We start from the raw sequence: 22,790 nt of genomic DNA on the forward strand, positions 1-22,790 counted from the left end.
AGTTTTTTAACAGTTTTGGAAACTTTAGAGTGTTTTCTATCCACATCTACTAATTATATGCATATCCTATATTCTGGGACTGAGTAGCAGACAGTTTAATTTGGGCATGCTTTTCATCCAAACTTCCGAATGCTGCCCCCTACCCTAGTGAAGTTAACCCTCTCTCTCTCTCTATGCCCTTTAGCCACTGGGCATCTCTCAGTAACCTGGTGGCGTCGCTGCTCAACTCCATGAAGTCCATCGCTTCCCTGCTGCTTCTGCTCTTCCTCTTCATCATCATCTTCTCCCTGTTGGGCATGCAGCTCTTCGGAGGCAAGTTCAACTTCGACGAGACGATAACCAAGAGGAGCACCTTCGATAACTTCCCCCAGGCACTACTCACAGTGTTTCAGGTAGGCCGCCTCTACCCGCCTCTCTCACAGTGATTATTGACCCATTGACGTTGTGATGACGTTGCGATGCTGTTGCGATGACGTTGCAATAACGTTGTGACGACGTTGAGATAATGTTGTGATATGACGTTGTGATGACTTGTAAATAATAACATTGTAGTAATGTCGGGATGACGTTGTGAAAACTTGTAATAATAACATTGTAGTAATGTCGGGATGATGTTGTGAAGACTTGTAATAATAACATTGTAGTAATGTCGGGATGACGTTGTGAAGACTTGTAATAATAACATTGTAATAATGTTGTGATGGGATGACATTGTGACGACATTGCGTTACCCTGTTGTGCGACTCAGATCCTGACAGGCGAAGATTGGAACGCTGTGATGTATGATGGCATCATGGCGTACGGTGGACCCTTCTCCTCGGGCATGGTCGTCAGCATCTACTTCATCATACTCTTCGTCTGCGGAAACTGTATCCTGTTTCTAACACATGGATTCCACTGCCTGTAGCTGTCTAGAGTTTAGATCAATGTTATCCGCTGGTTCTAGAGAGCCACAATATGTGCAGGCGTCATGAGTTACTCTTCATGAGTACATGGTTTGTTGAATCAATTACGCTAGTCCTGAGCTGGAACAAAACCCTGCACACATTGCAGGCCCACAGGACCAGGAGTGAAGAACAGTGCATTACATTGAAACGTTAGGTGAACGTTGTAGCTCTGTTGGCCTTAAGTCCTGTGTGTAATCAGACATCCTGCTGAACGTCTTCTTGGCCATCGCCGTTGACAACCTGGCAGACGCAGAGAGCCTGAACACAGCGCAGAAGGAGGAAGAGGAGGAGAAGGAGAGGAAGAAGAGTTCCAGGTAATGCCAATACTGTCTGACTGATAGGAGATAGTGATGTGGTTTTGTTTTTTCTCCGTACCTGACATTTGATTTGATTTGACATGGAGGTTGTCTTCTGTTTGGGGTCATTTTCTTCAGAAGTGACACAGACAAGACAGAGGATCTGAAACCTGAAGGCCAGGATGGGGAGATCAAGGTAATCACAGGCTTACTTCTAGTTTCAGAGATTAGAAAGTCAGAGGAGAGCAATCCATAACCACACAGAGGCACCATTAGATAACAAATTGTGCTGGTAATCCTTGGATATTTATTCACGTCTGCATTTTTAGCAACTTAGAATGGTACGGTGAGGTTAAACCATGTGTCATTCATAACAGTACTGATACGGTTCTGACATGTCATTTGTGTCTGCATGGGTGTAGCTTCCATTGGAGGAGGAAGTGGAAGAGGAGAAGGAGCCGTATCCCACTCCAGATACTCCAGGTAAACTCTTCTGGTCTGAGGTCAGTGTCCTAGCTTTGATGCTGTAGCTTCTGTGCCCTGACACTGCTTTGTCTCCGATCCTGGGTATCCCCAGCTGGTGACGATGACGACGACGACGATGAGCTCCCGGAGGTTCCGATTGGGCCACGTCCTCAGAGGCTGTCGGACCTCAGCGTCAAGGAGAAGACTCCGCCCATCCCTGAGGGCAGCGCTTTCTTCATCTTCAGCAACACTAACCTGTGAGTAGGCCTCAGTTCAAAACATGGGATATTATGCAAACACACGCACACTGACTTTTTTGCATACCGTCCCAACAGATCCATAGATGATGCTATCTCAATTGCTCTCCACACTGCCCTCACCCACCTAGATAACAGTAATACCTATGTGAGAATGCTGTTCATAGACTACAGCTCAGCATTCAACACCCTTCGTCCCCTCAAGCACCAAGTCACCAAGCTTTAGTACTGTGGGTCTGAACAGCTCCCTCTGCAACTGGATCCTGGACTTCCTTACGGGCCGACCCCAGGTGGTGAGGGTAGGCTACATCACCTCCTCCACGCTGACTTTCAACTTAGGGGCCCCACAGGGGTGTGTGCTTAGTCCTCTCCTGTACTGCTTCAAGTTCCTCTCTGTCCAAATCAATAAAGACTTAAAATGCTCCAAACACATGTGCACAGTTGTGAAGAAGGCGCAACAACGCCTCTTCTCCCTCAGGAGATTAGAAAGAGTTTGGCATTGGCCCTCAAATCCTCAAAGTTCTACAGCTGCACCATTGAGAGCATTTTGACTGGCTGCATCCCTGCCTGGTATGGCAATAGCACTGCCCTCGATCACATGGCGCTACAGAGGGTGGAGTGGACAGCCCAGTGCATCATTTGGGCCGAGCTCCCTACCATCCAGGACATTTATATCGGGCGGTGTGGTAGAAAGGCCCGGAAAATCGTTAAAGACTCCAACCACCCAAGCCATAGACTATTCTCTCTGCTTCCGCACGGTAAGCCGTACCGGTGCGTCAAGTCTGGCACCAACAGGCTCTTGAACGGCTTCTATCAATACGATTGATAAATAGCTAACAAAATAGCTACACGGACTATCTGAGTTAAACTTGTATATTTATTGACCTAGTTTTGTTTTTACGCAGACTCACATTGCCCTACACACTCACTCACACACACTCACTCCATCTGCTCAATCACACATAATATGCACATACATTTATATTCATACCTTGTATATTTATTGACCTAGTTTTGTCTTTACGCACACTCTACACACCCACACACCCACTCACATACAAGCTGCTTCTACTCTGTTTATCTTCTATCCTGTTGCCTAGTCCCCTTACCCCTATACATATCTACCTCCATCACTCCAGTATCCCTGCACATTGTAAATATGGTATTGAACTGAGCCTGTAAAGAGTATGGTATTGAACTGACCCTGCATATAGTATGGTATTGAACTGAGCCTGTAAAGAGTATGGTACTGAACTGACCCTGTATATAGTATGGTATTGAACTGACCCTGCATATAGTATGGTATTGAACTGACCCGGTATATAGTATGGTATTGAACTGAGCCTGTAAAGAGTATGGTATTGAACTGACCCTGCATATAGTATGGTATTGAACTGAGCCTGTAAAGAGTATGGTACTGAACTGACCCTGCATATAGTATGGTATTGAACTGAGCCTGTAAAGAGTATGGTACTGAACTGACCCTGCATATAGTATGGTATTGAACTGAGCCTGTAAAGAGTATGGTACTGAACTGACCCTGCATATAGTATGGTATTGAACTGATACACACACACACACACACACACACACACACACACACACACACACACACACACACACACACACACACACTCAGAAATAATGTAATTTCATGGCTTTCTTTCTCAGGGTCCGGGTGGCCTGCCACAAGCTGACCAACCACCACATCTTCACCAACCTCATCCTGGTCTTCATCATGCTGAGCTCTGTGTCTCTGGCTGCTGAGGACCCCATACGCAACTTCTCCGCACGCAACATCGTATGTAGGCTGCAGCAGCTCTGACATTCAAAATAACATTTAAAGCTGCAATATGTAAGCTGCTTTTGCATCGTTTACTTCCGGGTTTTGTACACCAGCTTCAAACAGCTGTAAAAAACAATATTTTTGGTAATTGAAAATATATTTCTTAGTGGTTTAGATGGTAATTAGGCAAACTATTAGAACCTACCAGGAATTGGCGGGGCCAATTCTGCATATTGCACCTTTAATAGCACCAAGATGATGTCTACTTCCATGAAAGTAATTTTACAGTAATTTTACAGTAATGACATTAAGATCATGTTTAATGGTGATATGGAATATCCCATGTTAAAAACAAAACTTGAACGAAAAACTCAAACCTGTACTTTTGTTAACAATTTAGGACGGTTGATGCATTCTGAAGTCATGTGGTGATGCCTTGGCCTCCTGTTAAACTTTCACATTGCCTTTTGCAGATACTTGGTTATTTTGACTATGCTTTCACGGCAATCTTTACTGTTGAGATCCTGTTGAAGGTAAATGCTTTCCCCCCTGTGTGTGTGTGTGTGTGCTGTGCTCTACTGCTTGTGTGGTAACACTCCAACCTTCTCGTTGCTTTCCAGATCCTAGGCTATGCAGATTATGTCTTCACTAGTACGTTTACCTTTGAGATCCTGTTGAAGGTAACCTGGTTTCTATGACAACCATAGCCTTGCTGCACTCCCCTGTCTACTGTACGTCGCCTGCTTGTACTTTGTCTGTCAGCAACCATCACGGCACCTCTTTTTAATCACAAACGGACCTGAAGCTCAATAGATAACATCAGTTGTTATCCGATGAGTTGTTATTATTTTAATTTGGAGCCAAAAGAGGGGGGGGGGCAATATATATTTGTGTACATTTTTGGAGAGTAGCATGATCCACTGCATTCTTATTGGGTCCAGTTTAAACTGCACCCTGTAAAGATGAGGGCTCATGGTAGGTCACCTCTTTGTGAATCTCCACCATAGAGATTCCTACCCTGGTTGCCAGATCTGTTTCTCCTTTAGCCAACAAGTTCTGAGTTTGGCCTGAACTAAAGCATAAACAGATCTGGCATCCGCATCCTATTGGTATGATGTTGCCATCCCATCCCCCGCGAGTACTTCCACAGAATGTGCATGAAACCACGACACACATGAATGACTCTGAAGCAATTTGACTACTCTTTTGAATGTAACCTTACCCCCCCCACCCCCCACCACTCCCCAGTTTGAGCGATCTTTGCAGTTTGAGCGATCTTTGTTATAATCTTTATAGGAAATGAATAGCAATATCTCTGAAATAATGTGTCCAATGTCAGAACAGTTCTCATTTGTCTATCTTTTAAATGGCGTTGCCTGTGTGCTGTCGTGTGTGTGTGTGTGTGTGTGTGTGTGTGTGTGTGTGTGTGTGTGTGTGTGTGTGTGTGTGTGTGTGTGTGTGTGTGTGTGTGTGTGTGTGTGTGTGTGTGTGTGTGTGTGTGTGTGTGTGTGTGTGTGTGTTTGTCTGGCATTGATTATCACATTGAGAAGCATGCGTAGGAGTTTCAGTAAGAGTGGAACTAGATCTGTGTGTAGGTGGACGTGTTTCACTATACTTGTGTGGACCAGAAGTCCCCACAAGAGTGTCCCCACAAGGAAAAAGGCTATTTCTAGGGCATTTAGGGTTAAAGTTCAAATTAGTGGGAGGGTTAGGATTAGGGTTAATGGGAATCAATTGTTTGTCCCCACAAGGTTTGACAAACAAGACGGTGTGTGTTTGTCTGCCCACGTCTATGTCATCTACAGTTATGGCTAAAGCTGTTGTGTCTAGTAAGGGACAGCCCAGTGTATAAGTTCAGGATATCTGATGCCAGTATCTCTGTGCTCTCCAGATGACAGCGTTTGGGGCTTTCCTCCATAAAGGTGCCTTCTGCAGGAACTACTTCAACCTGCTGGACCTACTGGTGGTGGGAGTCTCTCTGGTGTCCTTCGGCATTCAGTACGTAACCAATCCATCCCTCCAACAATCAAGCAACCAACCAATGTGGCCATAACTGTCTCTGTTTGGTGTTCAGGTCATCCGCCATCTCTGTGGTGAAGATCCTGCGTGTGCTGAGGGTGCTGCGGCCCCTGAGGGCCATCAACAGAGCCAAGGGCCTCAAGGTGAGACAGGGGTCCAGTTGGCCACAGTGGAACAACTGTTTAACAACGCATCCAGAGAAAAACAGTTCTAACTAGCACACTTCCACAAAGGAACCGGCCGCTGAAATCTCCTGCAAATCATCATGCTAAAGGGTAGAGGGTTCAATGAGGTTAATTCGTCCCTTAATTCTCTCTCGTCTCCTCTGTTTTTGACCCCTGACCCTGCAGCATGTGGTCCAGTGTGTATTTGTGGCCATCAGGACCATTGGTAATATCATGATCGTCACCACGCTGCTACAGTTCATGTTCGCCTGCATAGGAGTGCAGCTCTTCAAGGTACCTACCTCCATTGCAGTATGACGGAATGAGTGTTGTGTGTGTGCAATTCATTATACAGTTGAAGTCGGAAGTTTACCTACACCTTAGCCAAATACATTTAAACTCAGTTTTTCACAATTCCTGGCATTTAATCCTAGTAAAAATTCCCTGTCTTAGGTCAGTTAGGATCACCACTTTATTTAAAGAATGTGAAATGTCAGCAAGAATGATTTATTTCAGCTTTTATTTATTTCGTCACATTCCCAGTGGGTCAGAAGTTTACATACACTCAATTAGTATTTGGTAGCATTGCCTTGAAATTGTTTAACTTGGGTCAAACGTTTCGGGTAGCCTTCCACAAGCTTCCCACAATAAGTTGGGTGAATTTTGGCCCATTCCTCCTGACAGAGCTGGTGTAACTGAGTCAGGTTTGTAGGCCTCCTTGCTCGCACACGCTTTTTCAGTTCTGCCCACAAATGTTCTATAGGATTGAGGTCAGGGCTTTGTGATGGCCACTCCAATACCTTGACTTTGTTGTCCTTAAGCCATTGTGCCACAACTTTGGAAGTATGCTTGGGGTTATTGTCCATTTGGAAGACCCATTTGCGACCAAGCTTTAAGTTGATGTCTTGAGATGTTGCTTCAATATATCCACATAATTATCCTACCTCATGATGCCATCTATTTTTTGTAGTGCACCAGCCCCTCCTGCAGCAAAGCACCCCCACAACAAGATGCTGCCACCCCTGTGCTCCATGATTGGGATGTGTTCCTCGGCTTGCAAGCCTCCCCTTTTTCCTCCAAACATAACAATGGTCATTATGGCCAAACAGTTCTATTTTTGTTTCATCAGACCAGAGGACATTTCTCCAAAAAGTACGATCTTTGTCCCCATGTGCAGATGGTAGTCTGGCTTTTTTATGGCGGTTTTGGAGCAGTGGCTTCTTCCTTGCGGTCTTTCAGGTTATGTTGATATAGGACTCGTTTTACTGTGGATATAGATACTTCACAAGGTCCTTTGCTGTTGTTCTGGGATTTATTTGCACTTTTCACACCAAAGTACGTTCATCTCTAGGAGACAGAAAGCGTCTTCTTCCTGAGCGGTATGATGGGCTGCGTCCCATGGTGTTTATACTTGCGTACTATTGATTGTACAGCTGAACGTGGTACCTTCAGGCATTTTGAAATTGCTCCCAAGGATGAACCTGACCTGTGGAGGTCTACATTTTTTTTTTTGACGTCTTGGCTAATTTCTTTTGATTTTCCCATGATGTCAAACAAAGAGGCACTGAATTTGAAGGTAGGCCTTGAAATACATCCACAGGTACATCTCCAATTGACTCAAATTATGTCAATTAGCCTATCAGAAGCTTCTAAAGCCATGACATCATTTTCAGGAAATTTCCAAGCTGTTTAGTGTAGGTCGATTTCTGACCCACTGGAATTATGATACAGTGAATTATAAGTGAAATAATCTGTCCGTAAACAATTGTTGGAAAAATGACTTTTGTCGTGTACAAAGTAGATGCCCTAACCGACTTGCCAAAACTATAGTTTGTTAACAAGAAATTTGTGGAGTGGTTGAACAACACTTAGGTTGGAGTCAATAAAACCTGTATGAAAACTTCCAACTTCAACTGTATGTGTGTGATTAGAATAGCAGCTGTTGATGTTCTGTTCTCTCGCTCAGGGCAAGTTCTATCGCTGCACAGACGAGGCCAAGTCCAGCCCGGATGAATGCAAGTGAGTTGGATTGCGCTCCATTTTTTCCTCCTTGCGCTATGCTGGATACAATTGTAAGCTTACCATTGTGCGTGTGCATATGTCTGTATGCTAATGTGTCACACAGATATGTCAATCTGTGTGTAAAAGTGTAACTTCTTCTTCTCTCCTCGCGTAGAGGCACATACATTCTGTATAAGGATGGCGACACAGTGTTGCCTGCGGTCAGGGAGAGGATCTGGTACAACAGTGACTTCAACTTTGACAACGTCCTCATGGCTATGATGGCTCTGTTCACCGTCTCTACATTTGAAGGCTGGCCTGCGTAAGAGCCTCTCATAGATACGCACACGCACACACACACACACACAGCGAAAGCGTACGCGAACATACACACTCCTACGTATGCGTGTCCAGACGTTCATTTTGACCACGCGTCTCACTGATTAGTGTGCATTTGTTTCTGTGGCTCAGTCTGCTGTACAAGGCCATCGACTCCAACAGAGAGAATATGGGTCCCATCTACAACTACCGCGTGGAGATCTCCATCTTCTTCATCATCTACATCATCATCATCGCCTTCTTCATGATGAACATCTTTGTCGGTTTCGTCATCGTCACCTTCCAGGAGCAGGGAGAGAAAGAGTACAAGAACTGTGAGCTAGACAAAAACCAGGTAAGAGCCTTTGTGTGTGTGTGTGTGTGTGTGTGTGTGTGTGTTTGATTAACTCTGTGTTCTCTCTACCATCTCTAGCGTCAGTGTGTAGAGTATGCTCTGAAGGCTCGTCCACTGCGGAGGTACATCCCTAAGAACCCCTACCAGTATAAGTTCTGGTATGTGGTTAACTCCACTGGCTTTGAGTACGTCATGTTCGTTCTCATCATCCTCAACACACTGTGTTTGGCGATCCAGGTGAGTCCCAACTGTCAGCCCTCTATAGCCCTAAATAGGCCTCTATGGCCCTCTATGGCCCTCTATAGCCCTATATAGCCCTCTATGGCCCTCTACAGCCCTCTATAGCTCTAAATAGCCCTCTATAGCTCTATATAGCCCTCTAAAGCCCTCTATGGCCCTCTATAGCCCTACATTGCCCTCTATGGCCCTCTATATGCCTCGATAGCCCTATATAGCCCTATATAGCCCCCTATAGCTCTAAACAGCCCTATAAAGCCCTCTATAGCTCTAAATAGCCCTCTGTAGCCCTCTATATGCCTATATAGCCCTCTATAGCTCTAAATAGCCATATATAGCCCCCTTTAGCTCTAAATAGCCCTCTGTAGCCCTCTATGCTTATATAACCCTCTATAGCTCTAAATAGCCCTCTATAGCTCTAAATAGCCACTTATAGCCCCCTATAGCCTTCTATAGCCCTCTATATGCCTATATAGCCCCCTATATCCCTCTATATGCCTATATAGCCCCCTATAGACCTCTATATGCCTATATAGCCCTCTATAGCTCTAAATAGCCCTATGTAGCCCTCTATAGGCCTATATAGCCCTATATAGCTCTAAATAGACCACTATAGCTCTAAATAGCCCTATATAGCCCTCTATAGCTCTAAATAGCCCTCTGTAGCCGTTTATAGCCCCCTATAGCATTCTATAGCCCTCTATATGCCTATATAGCCCTCTATAGCTCTAAATAGCCTTCTATATGCCTATTTAGCCCTCTATAGCTCTAAATAGACCACTATAGCTCTAAATAGCCCTCTGTAGCCCTCTATAGGCCTATTTAGCCCTCTATAGCCCTCTATAGCCCCCGTAGCCTTCTATAGCCCTCTCTCTGTTCTCTCTCTGTGTCTATGTGCCTGGGTCTACTTCTCTGTCCCTCTGTGTCTCTCTGTGTCGGGGTCTATTTCTCTGTCCCTCTGTGTCTCTCTGTGTTCTGTGACACTTTGTCAGACTCCTTAACTCATATATATATATATATATATATATATATATATATATATATATATACACTGCTCAAAAAAATAAAGGGAACACTTAAACAACACAACATTTCTGTGAAATAAAACTGTCCACTTAGGAAGCAACACTGATTGACAATACATTTCACATGCTGTTGTGCAAATGGAATAGACAACAGGTGGAAATTATAGGCAATTAGCAAGACACCCCCAATAAAGGAGTGGTTCTGCAGGTGGCAACCACAGACCACTTCTCAGTTCCTATGCTTCCTGGCTGATGTTTTGGTCACTTTTGAATGCTGGCGGTGCTTTCACTCTAGTGGTAGCATGAGACGGAGTCTACAACCCACACAAGTGGCTCAGGTAGTGCAGCTCATCCAGGATGGAACATCAATGCGAGCTGTGGCAAGAAGGTTTGCTGTGTTTGTCAGCGTAGTGTCCAGAGCATGGAGGCGCTACCAGGAGACAGGCCAGTACATCAGGAGACGTGGAGGAGGCCGTAGGAGGGCAACAACCCAGCAGCAGGACTGCTACCTCCGCCTTTGTGCAAGGAGGAGCAGGAGGAGCACTGCCATAGCCCTGCAAAATGACCTCCAGCAGGCCACAAATGTGCATGTGTCTGCTCAAACGGTCAGAAACAGACTCCATGAGGGTGGTATGAGGGCCTGACTTCCAGAGGTGGGGGTTGTGCTTACAGCCCAACACCGTGCAGGACATTTGGCATTTGCCAGAGAACACCAAGATTGGCAAATTCGCCACTGGCGCCCTGTGCTCTTCACAGATGAAAGCAGGTTCACACTGAGCATGTGACAGACGTGACAGAGTCTGGAGACTCTGTGGAGAACGTTCTGCTGCCTGCAACATCCTCCAGCATGACCGGTTTGGCGGTGGGTCAGTCATGGTGTGCGGTGGCATTTCTTTGGGGGGACGCACAGCCCTCCATGTGCTCGCCAGAGGTAGCCTGACTGCCATTAGGTACCGAGATGAGAACCTCAGACCCCTTGTGAGACCATATGCTGGTGCGGATGGCCCTGGGTTCCTCCTAATGCAAGACAATGCTAGACCTCATGTGACTGGAGTGTGTCAGCAGTTCCTGCAAGAGGAAGGCATTGATGCTATGGACTGGCCCGCCCGTTCCCCAGACCTGAATCCAATTGAGCACATCTGGGACATCATGTCTCGCTCCATCCACCAACGCCACGTTGCACCACAGACTGCCCAGGAGTTGGCGGATGCTTTAGTCCAGGTCTGGGAGGAGATCCCTCAGGAGACCATCCGCCACCTCATCAGGAGCATGCCCAGGCGTTGTAGGGAGGTCATACAGGCACGTGGAGGCCACACACACTACTGAGCCTCATTTTGACTTGTTTTAAGGACATTACATCAAAGTTGGATCAGCCTGTAGTGTGGTTTTCCACTTTAATTTTGAGTGTCACTCCAGATCCAGACCTCCATGGGTTGATAAATTTGATTTCCATTGATAATTTTTGTTTGATTTTGTTGTCAGCACATTCAACTATGTAAAGAAAAAAGTATTTAATAAGAATATTTCATTCATTCAGATCTAGGATGTGTTATTTTAGTGTTCCCTTTATTTTTTTGAGCAGTGTGTATATATCTATATGTCTGTACCTCAGTCCCATCTCATCATCCTTCTTTCTGTTCTTCAATGCCACTTTCTCTCTCATCTTCCGACCCCCCCCCCTCTCTCCCTCTCTCTCCCTCTCTCTCCATTTCCTCAGCACTATGGCCAGTCCCACCTGTTCAACTACGCCATGGACGTCCTCAACATGGTCTTCACTGGCGTCTTCACCGTAGAGATGATCCTCAAACTGATTGCCTTCAGACCCAGGGTGAGTCAGTCAGTCAGGCCTGCCTCTCAGCTTGCATCATAGACCAGTTAACTCACCCCTCTCACTCCTCTCATCCCCCTGTCTTTCTGTCAAGCATTTCCCTCTGTAGTATTGACCTTAACACCCCCCTCCCCCTCCCCCGCTCACCCTTTCCCTCTCTACTTCTTACCCTCCACTGACCCTCCTACCCCTCTCCCTACCTCCCCCTGCGGTGCGCTCTGTACCCTGGCCTGTAGGGGTATTTTGGAGACGCCTGGAACGTCTTCGATGCCCTGGTGGTGATCGGCAGTGTAGTCGACATCATTCTCAGTCAGGTAGATGTGAGTATTGTAATAGACCTGCCCTCCTCTCTGCCTCCTCTCTTCCTTCCTTCCTTCCTTCCTTCCTTGCCTCCCTCACCTTTTTCTAGACTCACTCCTAAAGCCAGTCTTTCAGGGCTGGTCACCCATAGGTCTTGATCAGGGTTCCCCAACTAGCGTCACGGCCCGCGGATGGTTTTACCCCCCCCCCCCCCCCCCTCATGTTCTCTGAGCAATAAAAACTACATTTATTTGTATTTATTTTTTGGGCATCTTCATTTTTGGACTTAAAAATATAATAAAACCACCAGGAAATCAACTCCAAGTGATTGGTTTGAAATGATTATGTTTTAGTCAAATATTATATCTGTTTGGGCTCCTTGCGATCAATTTGCAGTCTACAAATGATTTGTAAATATGTTCCGGGCCCCCCGACCGTCCGCTCATGAAAAAAACTGCCCCCGCCGCTGAATTTGGGAGATGATCCCTGGTCAGGACTGGTGTTGGGTCTAGGTCTATTGTAACCAGTTACTCAGCACTGTGTCGGCACTGTGTCAGTGAGAAACGTGTAATATCTTATAGTGGGTTGTAGAGGGTTCATAACAGATCACAGTCAGAAGAACTTCATTCACTGGTTCATATGTATCAGTTGGGCTACTTAGAGGCATGCGCGACAGAAGCCTGCTGAGGGGAGGGCGGGCTCATAACAATGGCTGGAATGGAGTTTACGGAATGGTATCAAACGCATTGTGTTTGATGTGTTTCGATACCATTCTATTAATTCCATTCCAGCCATTACTACGAGCCCGTCCTCCCCGGTTAAGGTGCCTCCGCTTTGTATTCTCACAGACAAGTGCCACTCAGACGCTTTTTCTACTTGTTGCCCCGTATTCTTTCATGTCTTAACTCATTTGTATTTTCACATATCTCTATCCTTCTCGTTCTCTCTCTCTGTCCTCTTCTCTTTGTGTCCGTGGACTGGCGCTTACAGCACTATTTCGCTGATGCATGGAACACGTTTGATGCCTTAATTGTTGTCGGTAGCGTCGTTGACATTGCAATCACTGAGATCAATGTAAGTAGCCATCTTCACGCCAACTTGTCCCGCAGCACTATTGGAGGGAATGCCTTTGCAACAACGTCAGGGTTGCACTCCAGATCTCAAAATGGTTTCACGTCCCAGACATGTTCATTGACTAGGCTCTTGATAAAGGCGTTGCTTTATCTAGCTGTTTAGTAGCATTGATAATCATGAATGCAACCCTGTGATCCTTGGAGATCAAAATGTGTTTATGTGATGTCTACAAATGTGCTGACAACAGATTTGTACGATTTTAGAATGATCGGACAGTTTTGAAACACTCTAAGGCAGTGGTATTCAAGGTCGGGGTCACTGGGGAACTGCTGTGGGGTCAAAAAAAGATACAAATAAACTTATATTTGAAAAAAAAATGACTAAATATTAAGAGTACAGATTATTGTATGGGACCGTATATAAAAGTTGAGAAATGTAATTAAATTGAGTAAATGTATTGATTGGTTTCTTTTCATTTTGATACGAGGGATGAAAATGTAATGAATTGAAGTTTTTTTTTTTATGTAAAAATCTAAAAGTACCGATTTGAAGGTTGTGTCATTTAGATTTGGGGTGTGGTGGGTTCGCACGTGAAATTCAAGTGGAAAAGAAATGGGGTCCCCCCGCTGAAGAAGTTTGAATACCGCAGCTATGAGGGTTATTGCAATGCCTCCCTCCAATAGGCTATCTAGATTAGTGATCCATGCTTGGTGCTGTTCTGGTAACTGTGTGTCATCATGACGTTTGTGTGGCTTTGTCTTTTGTTCTGTTTGGAACACAAATCTCAACACACACACTGCCTTACACACGTACACAATAAAACACAGTGTCTTACACACGTACACAATAAAACACACTGCCTTACACACGTACACAATAAAACACACTGCCTTACACACGTACACAATAAAACACACTGCCTTACACACGTACACAATAAAACACACTGCCTTACACACGTACACAATAAAACACAGTGTCTTACACACGTACACAATAAAACACACTGCCTTACACACGTACACAATAAAACACACTGCCTTACACACGTACACAATAAAACACACTGCCTTACACACGTACACAATAAAACACACTGCCTTACACACGTACACAATAAAACACAGTGTCTTACACACGTACACAATAAAACACACTGCCTTACACACGTACACAATAAAACACACTGCCTTACACACGTACACAATAAAACACACTGCCTTACACACGTACACAATAAAACACACTGCCTTACACACGTACACAATAAAACACACTGCCTTACACACGTACACAATAAAACCCAGTGTCTTACACACGTACACAATAAAACACACTGCCTTACACACGTACACAATAAAACACAGTGTCTTACACAGGTACACAATAAAACACAGTGCCTTACACACGTACACAATAAAACACAGTGTCTTACCTACATGGTAAGTAAGCTAAGTGACCCTATATTATTCTATTAGTTATGTTAGTCATCTTGTAACAAACTCTCATAAATGTGTTTGACCAGTGAGTGACAATCACATTGGATATTTACTTTTAAATGATTGAAATATTCAACCGAGTTTGTATTTGTGGGACCCACTCGTTCTCTGGTTCAGGTCACAGTTTCCTTTCTTCACCTGTGTAGAATTGAAGGGCCCGTTTTATGTACCGAACGTGCCACCGTGGTCATACTGTGCTTAAGCTCTTGTGATTCTGCTTTGCGTGAGAGGCAACGATGATGATGTCCCGTCGACACGGATGCTGACTGTAACATGTCTGTTATGGATGATGTCTGATTCCCGAGCTGTATTAAAGAAGTTACGATCATATTGTTGCTGGGTTGATTCAATCGACGATGAAGAAATGTAATGACATTGTGAAGCAGTTAAGTCATTATGCCAATAACAATGACTCATGGATGACATCAGTGATGTGAGTGATGAGGGTAGTCAAGTTGTTAGTGGTTAACCCAGACTTTTTGGTCTCAAGGCCCTGCCAGTGGTGAAGGTGATTGTGGAGCCAGGGGTAAGAAGCCCCTCCCACTACCCCTCTCTTCCTCGTCGTCATCGTCTCAGCACAGAGCTGTTTCTGTTGTCAGTCATGTCGTCACGTTCGTTTGGAATGAAATATGTTCTGAATGATATTCGTTCATGAGGATTTTTGTCTTGCCTGTTTTGTGGCCCGGTACCATGGACAAGATCTGTTTTGTGGCCCGGTACCATGGACCAGATCTGTTTTGTGGCCCGGTACCATGGACAAGATCTGTTTTGTGGCCCGGTACCATGGACAAGATCTGTTTTGTGGCCCGGTACCATGGACAAGATCTGTTTTGTGGCCCGGTACCATGGACAAGATCTGTTTTGTGGCCCGGTACCATGGACCAGATCTGTTTTGTGGCCCGGTACCATGGACCAGATCTGTTTTGTGGCCCGGTACCATGGACAAGATCTGTTTTGTGGCCCGGTACCATGGACAAGATCTGTTTTGTGGCCCGGTACCATGGACAAGATCTGTTCTGTGGCCCGGTACCATGGACCAGATCTGTTTTGTGGCCCGGTACCATGGACAAGATCTGTTCTGTGGCCCGGTACCATGGACAAGATCTGTTTTGTGGCCCGGTACCATGGACAAGATCGGTTCTGATTTGGGATCTTGTTTGTGTTGATGGTCGTCCCATTATCAGTCTTTTGTTGTGTTCCCATTGTTCACGTTTGACCTGGGATCGCGTAGATGCTGTGGTTTTGCTTGTGTCTCAAGTGGTCATCCAACGAAGCGTGTGTCTGGGCATTCCCGCCGAGTCTGGAGACACGTCCCTGTATGACTCCTAGGAGTGGGGACACTTGTATGTGTATGTATGTGGCTGTGTATGCATTGCTTTCACACAAGTCGAGGACTGTTGCATGTTCCTCTACCTGAATGCGTACGCACATGCACTGATGTGCACCCACACACACACACACACACACACACACATACATACAAACAAACTGCGTGTTGATATCTGGCCTGCTCCTAGCTGTGTGTGAAAGCAACACCATCAGTCCTATGGAGGTTCCACCTCCTGTCTCTCTCTCTCTCTCTCTCTGTCTCAGAACACAGAGGACAGCGCTCGCATCTCCATCACATTCTTCCGCTTGTTCCGAGTCATGCGATTGGTCAAGCTGCTCAGCAGAGGGGAGGGCATCCGAACGCTCCTGTGGACCTTCATCAAGTCCTTCCAGGTGAGAGAATAATCCACTCGGGGTTGACAGCGGAGTCATATGTGTCCGACTGTAACCGTACAGGTGAAGGTGCACCCTTCTCTTCCTGTGTCTGAACACACTCCTGAAACGGTCTTTCTCTCTCTTTGCATTCATTCCCAGGCTCTTCCCTATGTTGCCCTCCTGATAGCCATGCTATTCTTCATCTACGCTGTTATCGGCATGCAGGTAACTGGCAAACATTTCTCTTTTGAGTTGGCATTACGATTCGCTTATCTCCGGGACTTGTTTCTTCCTAACACACTGTGTTTGTTTGTTTCAGGTGTTTGGAAAGATAGCCATGGTAGACGGCACACAGATAAACCACAACAACAACTTCCAGACCTTTCCTCAAGCTGTCCTGATGCTCTTCAGGTGTGTGTGTGTGTGCGTGTGTGACGTTTGTGTATTATGCGTCATCATATTGCGGTGCGCTAGGGACAAGTTTGGCGTCAGGTCAAACGCACGCGTGTGCGGTTATGGACGGTGAATAGTTGTGATAGTGTTGGGGTTATAACATGACTTGAATGTTCTCAGGTGTGCTACAGGCGAGGTGTGGCAGGAGATCATGCTGGCATGTCTGCCAGGGAAGCTGTGTGACTCCGAGTCAGACTACAACCCTGGAGAGGAGAGAACCTGTGGAAGCGGATTCGCCATCATCTACTTCATCAGCTTCTACATGCTCTGCGCCTTCCTGGTACACACACATACACACAGCATGTAGACACACACACACAAAGTCTTGTACAGCTAACCTTGTGGGGACACACAATTCAGTCCCATTCAAAATCCTATTTTCACTAACCTTAACCCTAACCCGTACTCTTACCCTAACCAAAAAACCTAACCTTACCCTAAACCTAAACCTAGCTCCTAACCCTAAATGTAATTCTAACCCTAACCCTAACACTAATTCTAACCTTAATCCTAAACTCCCTAGAAATAGCATTTGACCACGTGGGGACTAACAAAATGTCTCCAGTTGGTCATATTTCTGTTAATTTACTATCCTCGTGGGGACTTCTGGTCCCCAGAAGAATCGTTAAACACGCCCACTGAGTGTTTCACTACCTCTGTTTCAGATCATCAACCTGTTCGTGGCTGTCATCATGGATAACTTTGACTATCTGACGCGGGATTGGTCCATTCTGGGTCCTCACCACCTGGATGAGTTTAAAAGGATCTGGTCTGAGTACGACCCTGAGGCTAAGTGAGTCTGCATTAACATCTGGACATACAGGACACACACACACACACACACACACACACACACACACACGGTGGTGAGAAAAGTACTCAATTGTCATACTTGAGTAAAAATAATAAAAATACCTTCATAGAAAATGACTCAAGTAAAAACTGAAAGTCACCCAGTGAAATATTACTTGGGTAAAAGTATCTGGTTTTAAATGTACTTAAGGAGTAAATAAAAAAAAGTGCTATCTAGAACCTAATAGGGTTCTTCAGCTGTCTCCATAGCGAGAACCCTTTGAAGAACCCTTGTTGGTTCCAGGTAGAACACTTATGGTTCCAAGTAGATATATATTTTTTGTAAATGTATTGACAGTTAAGGGGACATTCAAACACTCAGACATCATTTACAAACGCAGAATTTGTGTTTAGTGAGTCCGCCAGATCAGAGGCAGTAGTGATGACAATATGCTAAATTGATAAGTGTGTGAATTGGACTGTATCGCTGTCCTGCCTGAGCATTCGAAATGTAACAAGTGTTTTGGGGTATCAGGGAAAATATATGGGAGTAAAAAGTACATGTTTTCTTTATGAATGTAGTGAAGTAAAAGTTGTCTAATATATAAATAGTCAAGTACAGAAAAAAATGAATTAAGTAGTATTTCAAAGTATTTTTACTAAGTTACCTGTGCGCACACACACACACCTGCAGTCATTCATCTACATTAGTTCTCCCTGTGTTGTTTCTGTATTTGGTGTTGCTGTCAGGAGTGTGTTGCCTTCAGTGTTGGTGTTGCTGTCTCTTTCAGGGGCAGGATAAAGCATCTGGATGTGGTGACCTTGCTGAGACGCATCCAGCCTCCTCTAGGCTTCGGCAAGCTGTGTCCACACAGAGTGGCCTGCAAGGTGTGCTTATGCACCCACACAAACACACACATTGTATTCAACACACAGCACAAACACTGCACACGTTACACAAACGTTTCACACAAGGTGTTCCTTTTTTTGTGGGCTCAATCTTGCCCTGGTTAACTCACCGTGACTCCTTTCAGAGATTGGTTGCCATGAACATGCCCCTGAACAGTGATGGCACGGTCATGTTTAACGCCACCCTGTTTGCCTTGGTGAGGACCGCTCTGAAGATCAAGACCGAAGGTGAGCAGTGCGGTCATCGCAGCACCAGCTGCTGTGGACATTCACCTTTGAGGATAGGCGAGCTTGGTATATTACAATACCGTGGCCCGAAAGGTAACCGAAAGGTTGCTGGATCGAATCCCAGAGCTGATAAGGTCTGTTGTTCTGCCCCTGAACAAGGCAGTTAACCCACTGTTCGTAGGCAGCCATTGAAAATAAGAATTTGTTCTTCACTGACTTGCCTAGTTAAATAAAGGTAAAAATATTACACAACCTTTTATAGTAGGGGATGTAGTACTGCCTGTAGCCACAAGAGGGAGCTGCTGGGAGCTGACACAGGGACGATGTCTGAATGAGGACACGCAGTCGTCATCCAGTTTCTCAGAATGTACTGTACTCAAAATACTTGTATACAGTGGCCCGCTAAATGGCTGCTTTGATTGGTCCAACACATTTACAGAGTGTTTGATTTCCTAGGCAACCTGGAGCAGGCCAATGAGGAGTTGCGAGCGGTCATCAAGAAGATCTGGAAGAGGACCAGCATGAAGCTGCTGGACCAAGTGGTGCCCCCTGCTGGCGGTCAGTAGAATGGCTCCAGTCTCTTGTGACCTCTGTCTCCAGTAACTGGACGGTAGATGTAGCCTGGCTACAGAGGTGTGGCAGACTGCCCTGCGCACCCTGTACACTTCAAACATACAAATGCGCTGTGCAGACGCACATGCATAAGCAGGGTTGTTGCTTATGCACTGTGTGTGTGAGGTCAGGGTGGCAATCCTATACTCCAGGCTGACCTGCGACAAAGCTTTCCCTCACAATACGTTCATGGGACTTGTTGCATAGAGGTGCATGGATCGCTAACAGCATAGGTTATTAGCAGTCCCACATTAAGGATCAACTCATTCATTGACATTAGTGATCCACTGTAATGCCGACCCTCTAGTGGAACAGTTTGCGTAGACTAATTATTGACAGGCAGTCGAGTCCTCTCTTCTTGTTTTCATGTGTCAATAGCTGTTAAAGCCTAGTCGTTTGACCACAGATAAGAGCAGGACCAGATAGAGGAGCAGACAGTCACTTCAGTTCAGAGAAACTCACCTTATCCGACTCTTATCTTGCCATCCACACCGAGTGTGCTCATATCAAAGGTCAAATAGAGGGTGCTTCTATAAGTCTGTAACCTGTACAGGTGTGTGGTGTGAAATGTGTTTTTGTTGTTGTTGCATACCCCACTCCCCCTGCGACACCCTCAGAGAGTGGGGTCACAGCCAGGGATCGTCCATTATTGACATCGACCCTGAAAATGCTCACTGCAGCTTGACTCTGGGGCTCCCGATTGATAGTCAGGCCAGGTTCAATCTGATATGGCACCCTATTCACTTTCTTGTGCACTTAGTAGTGTTCCTTATAGGAAGGGAGGGAATATGATTTCGGTTAGGACGCAGGCTCACAGCACCCATGCGTTTCTGTGCAATGCCACGCTCAACTGTTTTGCTGTGTGTTCTTTTGTTGTCTCCCACTTGGCTGTCCTGAGCCGTACGATCCTAAACCGTCTATAGTGTCATGCTGTGCTGGTGTTGACCAACCTGTGATGTTTTCACTGTTCTCTAGTTTTCTGCAACCCACCCCTATTCGTCGTGTTCATTTTATTTCCCTAGTTGTCATTTGCTGCACTATGCTTTGTGCTTTGGCTCTCTGATGCTAGGCTCGTTCTAGCACTGCATGCTCTGCTATAACTACTAACTCATCTTGATCTCTCTCTCTCTCTTTCTGGCCAAGCTTCTCTTCTCCACAGCTTTCCCTCCTCTTCCCTAGTCTCTCTCTCTCTCTCTGCCGTCCAGAATTTCCTGCAGCAGTTCTGTTTTTGGCCGGTGTCATGAAACTATTGTTGCCGCACTCTCCTGTGCCTTGTGTCCCCAGTCTGCTTACTAGCTAGCTGAGTGACACAGACCGCTGCTTCCTCTGTTCTCTACTGCTTCCCTGGCCTGCGCGTCGCTTTTCACAGCTTAGATAATACCAGTCTCTCTGCTGTAGTCTTCTTGTTAGATTCTTCTTAACTGTGGCGGTGTCCCTGTACTGTAGCTAGCTAAGCCTTAGGTAATAACAGCAGTACTGTAGCTAGATGTGTAGCTAGCTGTGTGGTAGACTTTAGTGAGATGTGATTGTGGTTAGTTCGACAGAAAACAAACGTGACACCGCTTCATCTCATGACTGTATTGAGTTGAGGCTTGTTTCTCTTTGTTGTTTAAAATTCCACGTTTCAGATCTGTTCGTATTTTGCCATATTTTCTGTTCATATAAATGCCACAGAAAGTCTCTAGTGGGTAGAGCTGTTTTGAGAGGACTGGTGTGCTGATGTTTTGCTGGAGGTTTCTGTTGGCTGTCTTGTCAGAAGGTCGGGACTGTGCTCGGCTATGTTCTCGGTCATCACAGATCCAGGTACAGATACAGGCCCAGGAAGAGAGCTGAGAAGCCGCTGAGGCTGTCACACTGGTCTGGCAGACACCAAACTGCAGTGTAGTGCTTGGTTAAAGTCCCATTTTGTTTTCAGCTTTTTTGATTTCATATTTGAATAGGTTATATGCCACAGACGGCTTTGCACAAAAGCTCCGGGGTCCCTAGAAAGTCAGCTACAGTGCCTAAGAATGATGGATAATACGGTGAGTGGTGGCGTGGTGCGGTGCTGACAGTGGAGGCGTTTGTGTGGTCTATTCACTCAGATGATGAGGTAACCGTGGGGAAGTTCTATGCTACCTTCCTGATACAGGACTACTTCAGGAAATTCAAGAAACGCAAAGAGCAAGGCCTGGTGGGAAGAAACTCATTCACCAGCCTGAACTCCACCATCGCCCTCCAGGTGAGTCTCAACTTCTGTACTGGACTGTACCATTTGACCTCCTCTAGGGTTGTAAACACTAACAAAAAGTCCACTATTATGGCCAATCTGTATGTAACACACGGCAATATTTTTCAACTGCAGCTACAGTTGAAGTCGGGAGTTTACATATACCTTAGCCAAATACATATAAACTCAGTTTTTCACAATTCCTGACATTTAATCCGAGTAAAAATTCCCTGTCTTAGTTCAGTTAGGTGAAATGTCAGAATAATAGTAGAGAATGATTTATTTTAGCTTTTATTTCTTTCATCACATTCCCAGTGGGTCAGAAGTTTACATACACTCAATATTTGGTAGCATTGCCTTTAAATTGTTTAACTTGGGTCAAACGTTTTGGGTAGCCTTCCACAAGCTCCCACAAATGTTCTATAGGATTGAGGTCAGGGCTTTGTGATGGCCACTCCAATACCTTAACTTTGTTGTCCTTAAGCCATTTTGCCACAACTTTGGAAGTATGTGTGGGGTCATTGTCCATTTGGAAGACCCATTGGCGACCAAGCTTTAACTTCCTGACTGATGTCTTGAGATGTTGCTTCAATATATCCACATAATTATAGTGAAGTGCACCAGTCCCTCCTGCAGCAAAGCACCCCCACAACATGATGCTGCCACCCCATGTGCTTCACTGTTGGGATGGTGTTCTTCGGCTTACAAGCCTCCCCTTTTTTCCTCCAAAGATAACGATGGTCATTATGGCCAAACAGTTCTATTTTTGTTTCATCAGACCAGAGGACATTTCTCCAAAAAGTACGATCTTTGTCCCCATGTGCCGTTGCAAACCGTAGTCTGGCTTTTTTATGGCGGTTTTGGAGCAGTGGCTTCTTCCTTGCTGTGCGGCCTTTCAGGTTATGTCGATATAGGACTTGTTTTACTGTGGATATAGATACTTTTGTACCTGTTTCCTCCAGCACCTTCACAAGGTACTTTGCTGTTGTTCTGGGAGACAGAACGCTTCTCCTTCCTGAGCGGTATGACGGCTGTGTGGTCCCAGGATGTTTATACTTGCATACTATTGTTTGTACAGATGAAGGTGGTACCTTCAGGTGGTTGGCAATTGCTCCCAAGGATGAACCAGACTTGTGAAGGTCTACAATTCTTTTCTGGGGTCTTGGCTGATTTCTTTTGATTTTCCCATGATGTCAAGCAAAGAGGAACTGTGTTTGAAGGTAGGCCTTGAAATACATCCACAGGTTCACCTCCAATTGACTCAAATGATGTCAATTAGCCTATCAGAAGCTTCTAAAGCCATGACATAATT

At 45.4% G+C, this 22,790-nt stretch overlaps 1 protein-coding gene across 1 annotated transcript in view; it reads left to right on the forward strand.

Moving 5' to 3' along the window:
• LOC115131954 (voltage-dependent L-type calcium channel subunit alpha-1D-like) overlaps window positions 1-22,790 on the forward strand; it is a 53,009-nt gene that overhangs the window by 21,164 nt on the left and 9,055 nt on the right. Inside the window, 26 exon segments of the mRNA XM_029664072.2 lie at window positions 185-392; window positions 749-869; window positions 1,147-1,261; window positions 1,382-1,439; window positions 1,666-1,726; window positions 1,821-1,965; window positions 3,637-3,766; window positions 4,372-4,431; window positions 5,643-5,749; window positions 5,826-5,913; window positions 6,121-6,228; window positions 7,901-7,953; window positions 8,111-8,257; window positions 8,407-8,608; window positions 8,687-8,845; window positions 11,588-11,698; window positions 11,935-12,018; window positions 16,165-16,293; window positions 16,435-16,500; window positions 16,595-16,686; window positions 16,849-17,008; window positions 17,394-17,521; window positions 18,312-18,408; window positions 18,555-18,657; window positions 19,114-19,215; window positions 21,354-21,490. Of these exon segments, the coding sequence (XP_029519932.2) occupies window positions 185-392; window positions 749-869; window positions 1,147-1,261; window positions 1,382-1,439; window positions 1,666-1,726; window positions 1,821-1,965; window positions 3,637-3,766; window positions 4,372-4,431; window positions 5,643-5,749; window positions 5,826-5,913; window positions 6,121-6,228; window positions 7,901-7,953; window positions 8,111-8,257; window positions 8,407-8,608; window positions 8,687-8,845; window positions 11,588-11,698; window positions 11,935-12,018; window positions 16,165-16,293; window positions 16,435-16,500; window positions 16,595-16,686; window positions 16,849-17,008; window positions 17,394-17,521; window positions 18,312-18,408; window positions 18,555-18,657; window positions 19,114-19,215; window positions 21,354-21,490 (2,971 nt within the window).

The sequence above is a fragment of the Oncorhynchus nerka genome, linkage group LG7, assembly GCF_034236695.1.
Source record: "Oncorhynchus nerka isolate Pitt River linkage group LG7, Oner_Uvic_2.0, whole genome shotgun sequence".
Classification (NCBI taxonomy): domain Eukaryota; kingdom Metazoa; phylum Chordata; class Actinopteri; order Salmoniformes; family Salmonidae; genus Oncorhynchus; species Oncorhynchus nerka.